This window comes from Perkinsus marinus, assembly GCF_000006405.1.
Source record: "Perkinsus marinus ATCC 50983 genomic scaffold scf_1104296947810, whole genome shotgun sequence".
In the NCBI taxonomy this organism is placed as follows: Eukaryota; Perkinsozoa; order Perkinsida; family Perkinsidae; genus Perkinsus; species Perkinsus marinus.
In genome coordinates, this window is record NW_003210458.1 from 1 (window position 1) to 12062 (window position 12062).

The following is a 12062-nucleotide window of genomic DNA, read 5'->3' on the forward strand; positions in this document are numbered from 1 at the left end:
TTGTCGCCCCATGAAGCTCCCCAGGAGTTCTTTACAAGATAGTAACTGATCAGCGTATTAATTCGTCGAGTGCGATCGCTCATGACGAGTGATGAACTCACGGCTCAATTGCTTCCAAGTCATAGCCAACTGCGAGAACACCATGATCCAATGTCGTATTGCACGGAGCTGAAACCGAAAAGCATTCCACATGGGAGCATGACAGTATCATGTCACCGTACAATTGAAAACCCCTCCGCCATAGTGTTGGAAGGCTCTCGATCCCGCATCAATGGCGACACTGACTGGCCCACTCAAGGCTATCGCTGCCAGAAGGGCGGGCTTTGAGGCTTTTGTCACGTTCACATACCATGTGGAATGGGGCTGAGGATTGGGTGGATCAAAAGCTCAGCGGATGAACATTGCTGAACTCACCGCGATTATGGCCGTATGATCGTGCTGACAGGGAGAAGGAGTTGAATACCCAGAATTAGTTGATGTATATGGATAATCCTTCTCCGAAGCGATACCGTGATCCGCCACGTATTCGAATGAGTTGGACATGTCTCCACCCAAACACCCCCTGAAGTGTCGAAGAGTCGTATACAAGTAGGCTACAATCGAGGTACTCACGCATTCCCATAATCGATAAAGCTGCAGTCGATTAACTGCTCCTCCGAGAGTGGCACGAGATCCCCAGTAAGATTCTTGTGAAGAGCCTCAAGGGCACCTGTTGACGATAACCTCGAAAGTTATCAGCGCGGGCCAGCGAAAGTATACCACCAGTAGCTGAGAAGGCCCAGCAACTTCCGCAAAAGCCTTGATCTTTAACACCCGTAACCCAGCCTTTGGCAACATAGTTGACAGCTGCGGGAAGCTCTTCAATGGAGCCCTCATAACCAACGGTGTTCGCTTCGTTTACTGAAGGAAGATTTGCGCAGTAGATGAGGATCTGATCTTCAGGATCAGTAAAAGAGGAATAGCTGCGATGATTGGTGCTACCGGTAAAGCTTCTAGCCTTCGGCATTGTCGCGAGTCTGGTCATTCTAAACTCGGCATTGGTCAGATGAGCGAATGGAGTCACCTTGAGCTTGTAGGGCAGACCTGCAGGTGATACTCTTACGTCAACTTGAATAGGTATCCTCAACCAGATGAGCCCACCTTTAGCATTCTCCTCTTCTATGTAGCGGAGGTTATCTGCGAAAATCTTCATACGGGAATCATCTTGTGCATCGAAGTTGTGTCCAAATCTGGCCACACGAAAATACTTTCGTATGCGATAACCGGCCAGTGAGGTGACCCTTACTTCTCCTTGTAGGCTTCGAACATGTCCTTCACCTGAGATCCGCCGTACTCGGCAGTTACAACTGCGAGGAGTAGTTGAAAGGCCAACATTTGAGTTACACAAATGACTTCAACTGCAATGGATGTACCTCCCATCGCCACTGTCCTCCCAGTGCATGATGCATCGGGGCCTCAGCTATGTGTTCTGGTATTCGGAGTACTATGTAATACGGAGTATCGCGTGGCTTCCTCAACTCGCATATGCGTATCCCTGAGCTCTTACAAAGTACCAGGCGAACCTACGATGTTATGCGCCGCCCTATGTACATGCGTGTAATACACGCTATGTATCGAAGGAGTTGGCTTATTGTTATCACGATATGTCTCACGACATCAGGCTGGGGTTCAACTCCAACTTGAGCGCAGTGTCCTTCCTTAGTCAAGAATTAGTCAGATGACCCCACCTTTGGCATCCCCCTCTTCTATGTAGCGGAGGTTATCTGCAAAAATCTCCATACGGGAATCGTCTTGTGCATCGAAGTTGTGTCCAAATCTGGCCACACAAAAATACTTTCGTATATGTGATAACCGACCAGTTAGATGACCCCTTACTTCTCCTTGTAGGCTTCGAACATGTCCTTCACCTGAGATCCGTCGTACTCGGCAGTTACAAGTTGTAACTGCCGAGTAACTTACAACTGCGAGGAGTAGTTGAAAGGCCAACATTTGAGTTACACGAATGTTTTTAGCTGTAATGGATGTACCTCCCATCGCCACTGTCCTCCCAGTGCACGATGCATCAGGGCCTCAGCTATGTGTTCGGGTGTTCGGAGTACTAGGTACTACGGAGTACCCCGTGGCTTCCTCAACTCGCATATGCGTATCCCTGAGCTCTTACAAAGTACCAGGCGAACCTACGATGTTGTGCGCCGCCCTATGTGCATGCGTGTAATACACGCTATGTATCGAAGGAGTTGGCTTATTGTTATCGCGATATGTCTCACGACATCAGGCTGGGGTTCAACCCCAACTTGAGCGCAGTATCCTTCCTTAGTCAAGGATTAGTCTACCTCATTGCATTTATCTAGAAAGAAACGCGAAGAGTACCGAATACTGATAAATCGAACGATTAAATCGAATTATTTACACGATAAATAATAGCGGTTGTTGATAAGTACCACGATAATTATTACTCGGAAATTTAAAGGCGCGGCTTCTTAGAAAAACAAAGTCGTTTTGCGTTCCCTTAGTTATGTCAATTGCAAGTGTTTGAGTTCGAGTACTCATATACCTAGATAATATATATGCCAGATCAAGATTGGGTGAATATATCCATGATATAAATTAGTGATGACTTGTTAGCAACTGTTGCATTATAGTCATCGGCGTGTGGTGACACGAGAAATCTAGAAAGACGTTTCGCGATGCCAACTTGCAATGGTCCAATTCTATGGGAATTATTGTTATCGTTTTGAGCGATGAGGAACTTGTCTTTTCGTTGGACTGTGAAACCTGTATGGAAATCCAATCTGGTAACTCCTTATCGAATTTATTTCGTCAAGACGGTACGAGGTAATCGACTTGATGAGTTTCCACAAGGTCAGTTACGCTCGTTGTGTGTTTTATAACACCACAATTTCGCCCTATTGATTTGATAAGGCGACCACACATATATTAGACTACATCCTGCTAGCCACTGATAGGACACACTTGAGATTGTCAGGACGATCCTATGCTAAAAGCATGCGTGTATGTAGTCATCGAATATTCTATCAGCTTGCTGCTCAACTTGATATTGTATTTCTTGGTGAAATTCCCTCTCTCAGGTGATTGGAATTGAATCGGAAAAAATCAACTTCAGGCCGCAAAGCCGGACTTGCTGCTGATATCATCCACGCCCGAGGTGGGGTCTTAAAATCACAATATGAAGTTCCCATTAGATGAGTGAGCTCTTTCATGGTATGGCTAAAAGGTTTCTGATAATAAGGGTTAACAAGGGTGATATCGCGTCGCTTTGCTAGCAATTCGCACTTCAGAAATGCTATGGTCACGGGCAGAAGGAGCTTTATTATTTTATCCCAATTCCATCACCTCCGGTAGCAAGTACCCAAGAGGATGTAGACACGCACTGAGTAGCACTCAAATCCTATGTCTCGGAGGGTCTTCAAAGTTCAGCAAGATATCTCATTTTTCACGAACATCTTTTTCGACCCCTCTCGAGATTAATCGAGATTGGGGTGAAGTTATCACACAGTACTGTTCATCGTCGTTCATTTATTGACTTACCCCTCGTCGTACTTATCACCAACAAAAGAAATAACAAGACTCAGAAACGTGTAACAAGCAGTAGTCATAATTCATGATGTATTCACCCGAGGCCTCGATCTTCTTGTTCCCTCAAGCGCCGGACTTGCTCTATAAACGACTGAGCCGGGATCTTCCCAGACGGTTCCATACTGCCATATATTCGATCCTGACAACCAATGGCACATATGGGATATATTCGTATAATACCCTAGTTAAATTCTTGTGACGAATCCAAATCAGACAACTACAGTGTGTGTCGATTCGATGTGTGGTATTTTTTCCGAGATTAAACTATATCGCATATACAATGTAACAATGGCTATGAACATATGTTGTGATGAAAGTACCCGTTTGGGACTGTGATGATAGCGACAACTTGTTCACTATAATTTGTCCTACAAAATAACACACATTTGCATATCAATTTCACACATACTATTTCGCGTTCAGCTACATATTATCCCGTATCGATCAGCCGATCGATTTACTATATAAATCACTACTATAACTCATAATATGGCATCAAGTCGTTATACACGAGAATACTTCACGAATAAAATACCAACCTTGTGAAACAACTCCTCCTCCTCTGGCTCCGTCTTTTCCTCTACGAGTTTGTTCTCAGCGATTTGGAAATGGGCGTGCCTAACGCGGAAAAATAACAAAAATTCAAACACGTCAAATCCCTACTTCGTCACTGCAGGCGTTCTGAATTTCTTATGCAGACCCTTCAAGCCACTCCGAGGGTCCTGCAAGGAGGGGCGCACACTACAAAAGTATTGTCTCAGTGCGAGTGTTGGTATATATGTCCGCATCCCTCAGCTGAGCTCAGGAGCTTCCTCACTTTTTATACAATAGTTCGGGTAAAAGTGTACAGAAACCAACAAGAATTTCCCAAAATTTCCTCTCACAATTTTCATATTCTCACCAACACATGTAGTTGACCATATGCATATTTTCCCACCACACTCCAGTGCTAAGCCGAGATGCATTATTTCGCTCGCCCTCACTATTGTCCCACTCTACCATATGATCATAGCACATCACTTGATTCACCTCCTATTGCAGTCGAAATATTTCTCAATTTTCTTCAAGAAAAATACACTCCTCATATTTTGCGATCAAAAACCAGTAAAACTAACACCATTCGAAGCCCTACAAAGTTCGCTTAGATATATTCACACTTCGAATGATTGACATCGGTCTTTGACTTTCTTCCAACTATCACAACAACAGTGCGGCCAGGAAAGAACTACGCGCATGCTCAACTGCATGTGTTGGTGACAATATGAGAATTCCGAAGAAATTTTAGGGGAAATCTTATTGGTTTCTGTACACTTCTACCCGAATTCTATAATTAGTGAGGAAACTCCTGAGCTCAGGTGCAGAAAGGGAACATATATTCATCGAACACTGGCAGTTGCGGTGTTGGAATATATGTATTCCTGAAATATACAGTATATATGTGAATTTGATATGCAAATGTGTGTTATTTTGTAGGACAAATTATAGTGAACAAGTTGTCGCTATCATCACAGTCCCAAACGGGTACTTTCATCACAACATATGTTCATAGCCATTGTTACATTGTATATGCGATATAGTTTAATCTCGAAAAAGAAATAACACACATTTGCATATCAAATTCACACACACTGTACGTATATCAAACCAACTCACCACGCCAGCTCTGAGGAGGCCTTCCCTCCGTTCTGGTCGAGGCACACCCTTCTTCTGCCGATATGATGCAGACCTCCACAACTCCGACCGTGCCTCGTATGAGAGGCTATCGAACACTCCAGCACTGTGCAGTAACTGGCAACATTAGTATAATCAATTTATACAGTAAAAGTTTTCGCTGACGTAAAAAAACCTCTGCCCTAAATTCCCTTGGAGTTTCACCCGTTTTACGTGATGTGAAAAACGCGATATTCGCATTGAAAAACACTTCGCGAATTACACCGGAGATATCACTCCGTTTCACGTGAGAAACCCGCAGCATCTCACGCGTTTATCTCCAACTGAAATACGAAATATGTTTTTCGCTTGTTTTTGTTTTTCATATCACTAAGGTGAAACTCTAATGAGGAGCTCAGCTGAAGAAATCAAACATATATTCTCAACACTGGAGTTTCACCCGTTTCACGTGAAGTGGCGCGATATTCGCGGTGATATGCAGTAGTCGCGAAATATATTTTTCACAAGTGTTTTTCATAACACTAGGGTCAAGAAACTCTACTGTTATTACTCGTACGTTATCGATCACACGGGTATGCCCTTACACTGAGCAACAACTACCCCCACGATCGATTTCAACTCCACTTGAAGTAAAATTTCGGGATTTTTTTCCCAAAAAAATCAGAAAAAAAGGGAAAATTGATGTTAAAAATGAAGAAAAAAATCTCGGGAAAACTAGAATATTTTCCAAAAAAACAGACCTGTATATTTTCGCAAAGTTCAGGCCATGGTATTCTCCTTTGCTCTACCGCGTGATGCATCGTCCGTCGCAGTCGACCCAAAAACCTGTCATAAAGTCAATTCGAAATCATCACAAAATTCATCTCACTTGCGATTTTCTCCGCTAAGACTATCGCCACTACGAGTGAGGTACTGCGTGAGCTTCAACTGTGACCAACACAATGCTAGCAAATCGGAACCTGTGCGGAAAAATATGCATATGGTCAACTACATGTGTCTGAAAATTCCGAGAAACTCTTATTGGTTTCTGTACACTTCTACCCCAACTCGTATGTAAACTCTCGAGCTCAGATGAGGAAAGCGCACATATATTCCTACTCCAACACTGTATAGGAAACTCCTGAGCTCAGCTGAGGGAAGCGAACATATATTCCTACTCCAACACTGTATAGGAAACTCCTGAGCTCAGGTGAGGAAAGCGAACATATATTCCTACTCCAACACTGTATAGGAAACTCCTGAGCTCAGGTGAGGAAAGCGAACATATATTCCTACTCCAACACTGTTACGATTCAATTTTCCCAATCCCACAGATTTTCACAAAAGCTTAATTTTCCTTTTTTCCCAGTTTCTTACTTTTAGTTCGCAAATTCGATGTCGATGGCAAAAGCATTTCCTGAACCTGACATACAGTGTGTTTCGATTTGATCGATGCAAATGTGTGTTATTCTCCGAGATTAAACTATATCGCATAAACAATATTAACATTGCTATGAACATGTGATGTGATAAAAGTAACCTTTCGAGACTGTGATAGCGACAAGTTGTTCACTATCATTAATCCCGGAATAGAAAACGACGCACATTCTCCACATGCACCTTACTTTTACTATAGCCAACAACAACTCCTCCTTTCTGCTGTCACCGTATCGTCTCAGCATCCTTGTGAAACTCATAAGACACCTACCACTATGGAGTGAAAAATATGCATATGGTCAACTACATGTGTTGATGAAAATATTAAAATTGTAAAAGAAAATTCAGTGAATTTTTTCATTCGTACCAATTCCGGTATAAACGTACCAAAAAACCAACGAAAAATTCACCCGAAATTTTCTCGGAATTTCATATTGTCACCGACACATGTAGACGTTGGAAGAATATACGTTTACATACGGATTCGGGTAGAAGTGTACCAAAAAACCGACGAAAATTTCGCGCAAAAAATTTTCACGGAATTTCATATTGTCACCGACACATGTAGACGTTGGAAGAATATACGTTTACCCAAAACCGACGAAAATTTCGCCCAAAATTTCCCCAGAATTCTCACCAACAATCCTATCTTCACAAAATATTTATTTCACATATTTTTCATAAATTAAAAAAAATTATATTTTTCACATTTTCTACCATACCACAATAAAAACACATCTACTTCCAACACTGTTACTCACCTCACTTGTTGTTGCTGTGATAACTCAGATATTCGCTCAACCAAAATTGACACTATTTCGCCGATTTGCTCAGAGTCAAGCCTCAGAGCCTCCGGACCCGCCATCGCTAACGTGAGGAGATGGTCGCAGTAGTTGACTGAGAGGAGCACAATGTAAAATTTAGAAAATTTTGGGAAAATGTTCATAGATTTTTGTAAATTTCTACGCGAATTCTTCTACAATTAGTGAGGAAACTCCTGAGCTCGGCTGAGGAAAGCGAACATTTTTCCCTCTATTACTGGTTGAAAGTTTCAAACTCGCGTGAAAATTTGATCGATGCAAATGTGTGTTATTTTGTAGGACAAATTATAGTGAACAAGTTGTCGCTATCATCACAGTCCCAAACGGGTACTTTCATCACAACACATGTTCATAGCCATTGTTACATTGGAGTTTCACCCGTTCTGCGTAAAGTAGCGTAATACTCTGTGGAAAATCCGATATTCGCGGTGATATGCACTAGTCGTGAAATAAATTTTTTTTTCAACTAGTTTTTTTCATATCACTAGTGTCAAAAAACTCCATTGTATATGCGATATAGTTTCAAATTGATTCTCATTAATCTCGGAAAATAACACACATTTGCATATCAAATCCATACACACTATAAAATTTTCATCAATGGAGTTTCTTGACTCTAGTGATATGAAAAACACTAGTGAAAAACATATTTCACAACTTTTGCATATCGCGTTCTTCACCGAGTTTAACGCCACTTCACGTAAAACGAGTAAAACTCCAATCTTACTTTCCTCCTTCCCTCCAGACTTGTCAACTATGGCTTTCATGCATGCTACTCGCAAAGGTTCTCTCACCAATTTTTCAATGTCTTTTATCCCTACCATACAAAAAACTCAAAACTTTCACTATCGGAAAAAAACTCACCTGAAGTGCTTTTCTGCAGTGCTAAAATTACGTTAGCAGCATCTTGAGTTCTCACTACTATTCCTGGCTGGGAAATCTGAATGTCATTTTTAGGAAAATTTGCAAAAAAATTGAAAATTCCGAGATTTTCTTGTCAGTTTTTACACAAAATCGTGTGAGCTGGAAAAACCGAAAAATATACATCAATACTGTGCTAGCGATAACTAATACGCCTTCGATGCGAAGAAACGACGCTCAGGGAGTTTATAACGGTCGCGGGTTCAATTCTCGGCGAGGGCATTTTTCCGTTCGCGGCCAATACACGATAAAGGGCGGGTATGAGAGTATTTTAATATCTTTGTAGGGTACATGAACTACACTCTTCCGAATGGTATGTGTCTCGAGAGCTCAACTGGTGTAGTCGTTGAGAAATAATTAAAACGAACGAACGTAGTGAAAATACGCGAAGTCCCAATAGAGTTTCACCCGTTTAACGTAAAGTGGATTAATACTCCATTGAGTGACCGATCACACAGTTGTTTTTCGTGAGGTGAAATTTGAAATGTGTTTTCCACTATCACGGTCGTGAAACTGCATTATATATTTTGCATACCTTCTGAGCTGTGGCTAGAGCAATAGGTCCTTGTAGTGCTGGGTCCGAGAGCTCGGAGACTGCTATCAGAAACCAGGAGAAACACATACTCGACAGATCGAGGGAATTCATACGTCCATATCTGATGACAAACACATACAATAAAATTTCACTTGTTCAACGTGAAGTGGTAAAATTACGGAGCGAGCGGAGCATATACCGCAACAACAGGCACTTTCGCGTTGTGCGTGCGTGCAGAATTATTCTGGCTTAACTACGAAGCGTGGGAGACTATCAGATAGATCAAACGACTCCTCTATATGCGGAGGTGTTGAGGAAAATCGGGAAACTCGATTATGCGAACAGCTCGAAAAACTTTAATGATGGAGAAATGTCCTACCCGCGGATCGAACCGGGGACCTATGTAAAATTCATCGATAGAGTCCATGGACGTGGACTCAGTGAGCTCTGCCCCTTCGTCACGAAGGCCTAGTATTACTCCATGTGATTTATAAGATGTATATGTTTCTGCGACCGATAACACGAATGTAAAATATGTTTCTTATTACTGTTTTTCATATCACGGGTGAAACTAGAGTGTGTTTCAATTTGATATGCAAATGTGTGTTATTCTCCGAGATTAAACTATATCGCATAAACAATATTAACATTGCTATGAACATGTGATGTGATAAAAGTAACCTTTCGAGACTGTGATAGCGACAAGTTGTTCACTATCATTAATCCCGAAATGGAAAACGACGCACATTCTCCACATTTGCATATCAAATTGGCACGCACTGTACACATTATAGTGAACAAGTTGTCGCTATCATCACAGTCCCAAACGGGTACTTTCATCACAACATATGTTCATAGCCATTTTTACATTGGAGTTTTACGACCGTGATACGAAAAACACTAGTAGAAAATATATTTCACGACTACTGCATACCGCAAATATCGGTTTTTTCACAGAGTTTTACGCCATCTCATGTGAAACGGGTGAAACTCCAATGCATATGATCATTAAAATAACACACATTTGCATATCGAATTGGCACACACTCTACATCTATCTCACATGGCTCTATGCAAGGCTAATACAGCAGTTTTAGAATCTTCTGGACTCCGACCAGCTTGTGATAGTCTTGAATACCTAAATCAGTTCACATCGCCCGACAGTGTGCAGGAAAAATATGCACATGTGTTAATGAGAAAAAAAAGAATTTCTGAGGTATTTTTTTGGAAACTATTCATCGATTTCTGTGCAGTTCTATCTGAATTCCATAATTACTAATAAAACTTCTGAGCTCAGCAGCTGAGGAAAGCGAACATATGTTCTAATACTGCAACTCCATGTGTTGGTGAAAATATGGAAATTCTGAGGAAATTCTCGTTGAACTTCTACCCCAATTCTCTCACCACTGGAGTTTCTTGACCCTAGTGATATGAAAAACACCAGTGAAAAATATACTTCACGACTAGTGCATAGCACCGCGAATATCGCGCTTTTCACAGAGTAGTACGCCACTTCACGTGAAACGGGTGAAACTCCAACACTGTACAGGAAACTTCTGAGCTCAGGTGAGGAAAGCGAACATATATTCCTACTCCAACACTGTATAGGAAACTCGTGAGCTCAGCTGAGGAAAGCGAACATATATTCCTACTCCAACACTGTATAGGAAACTCCTGAGCTCAGCTGAGGAAAGCGAACATATATTCCTACTCCAACACTGTATAGGAAACTCCTGAGCTCAGCTGAGGAAAACGAACATATATTCCTACTCCAACACTGTATAGGAAACTCCTGAGCTCAGCTGAGGAAAGCGAACTTATATTCCTACTCCAACACTGTATAGGAAACTCCTGAGCTCAGCTGAGAAAATCGAACATATATTCCTACTCCAACACTGTATAGGAAACTCCTGAGCTCAGGTGAGGAAAGCGAACATATATTCCTACTCCAACACTGTATAGGAAACTCCTGAGCTCAGGTGAGGAAAGCGAACATATATTCCTACTCCAACACTGTATAGGAAACTCCTGAGCTCAGCTGAGGAAAGCGAACATATATTCCTACTCCAACACTGTATAGGAAACTCCTGAGCTCAGCTGAGGAAAGCGAACATATATTCCTACTCCAAGATTCACATCGTGTCACCAGTGCTGAAATATGTGTTCGCTTTCCTCAGCCGAGTTCAGGAATTTCCTCACTAATTTAATGAGTTTACATACAAATTCTAATAGGAATGTACAGAAATCAATGAGAATTTCAAAAAAAAATCCTCAGAATTTTCATATTGTCACCAACACCTATACCCCTCCCCCACACTGAAGGCTCCTTACCCGAGTATCAAAACAATAATATCAGCATTAGAAAAATCATCGCGGATCAGTGAACTTGGCAATTCCTTGGTGATCCCGTCAGCTAGTGTTGAGAAATCTTCCAAAGGGGGGTCCTCGAGGAGCCCATCCGAACTGTGCCTGATATCAACGAGTAAATTTGATATGCAAATGTGTGTTATTTTCCGAGATTAAACTATATAGCATATACAATGGAGTTTCATCCTAGTGATGTGAAAAACATATTTCACAACTACTGCATATCACCGCGAATATCGGGTTTTTCACAAAGTTTTATGCCACTTCGCGTAAAACGGGTGAAACGCCGAAATAACAATGGCTATGAACATATGTTGTGATGAAAGTACCCGTTTGGGACTGTGATGATAGCGACAACTTGTTCACTATAATTTGTCCTACAAAATAACACACATTTGCATCGATCAAATTCACACGTACTGTACTTGACGTGTGTTTTTGTTTGCAAAAACGCAAATACGCGAAAAATTCATTTCCGAGGAATCCTTGAAAATATATTATTTTTCCATACGGAAGATTCGTGTGAGATTACTTGGCGAAATCGATCACGCGATCGATTTATCTAGATGAATTTTTCCTCTGTACGGTATCAAATCTTCTGACCTTTTGAAGAGAACCCACTGTGAACTTATATGCACATGGTCAACTACAATGTGTTTATAAAAAGATGAAAATTCTGAAAAAATTACGAAAAAATTATTGTACACTTCTACCCACAAATCGTGTATAAATTT

General features: G+C 41.4%; 2 protein-coding genes across 2 annotated transcripts in view; both read right to left on the reverse strand.

The window, feature by feature from the left end:
* Positions 1–101: 101 nt before the first annotated feature.
* Positions 102–1374, reverse strand: Pmar_PMAR021370 (thiolproteinase SmTP1, putative; the record flags this gene model as incomplete). Its single annotated transcript, XM_002779054.1, has 8 exons — positions 102–168; positions 222–329; positions 411–562; positions 613–709; positions 763–900; positions 982–1083; positions 1141–1229; positions 1286–1374. Coding segments are annotated over 8 exons (842 nt in total), but the record flags the coding sequence as incomplete, so codon positions are not given.
* A 2726-nt stretch (positions 1375–4100) lies between these two features.
* Pmar_PMAR021371 (hypothetical protein) overlaps positions 4101–12062 on the reverse strand; it is a gene marked incomplete at both ends in the record, with an annotated part of 14879 nt that continues 6917 nt past the window's right edge. Inside the window, 13 exons of the mRNA XM_002779055.1 lie at positions 4101–4215; positions 4261–4319; positions 5251–5385; positions 6009–6093; positions 6137–6227; positions 6625–6670; positions 7451–7581; positions 8233–8322; positions 8370–8445; positions 8962–9082; positions 10025–10099; positions 11293–11430; positions 11658–11705. Of these exons, the coding sequence (XP_002779101.1) occupies positions 4101–4215; positions 4261–4319; positions 5251–5385; positions 6009–6093; positions 6137–6227; positions 6625–6670; positions 7451–7581; positions 8233–8322; positions 8370–8445; positions 8962–9082; positions 10025–10099; positions 11293–11430; positions 11658–11705 (1210 nt within the window). The remainder of the gene's footprint in view (positions 4216–4260; positions 4320–5250; positions 5386–6008; positions 6094–6136; positions 6228–6624; positions 6671–7450; positions 7582–8232; positions 8323–8369; positions 8446–8961; positions 9083–10024; positions 10100–11292; positions 11431–11657; positions 11706–12062) is intronic.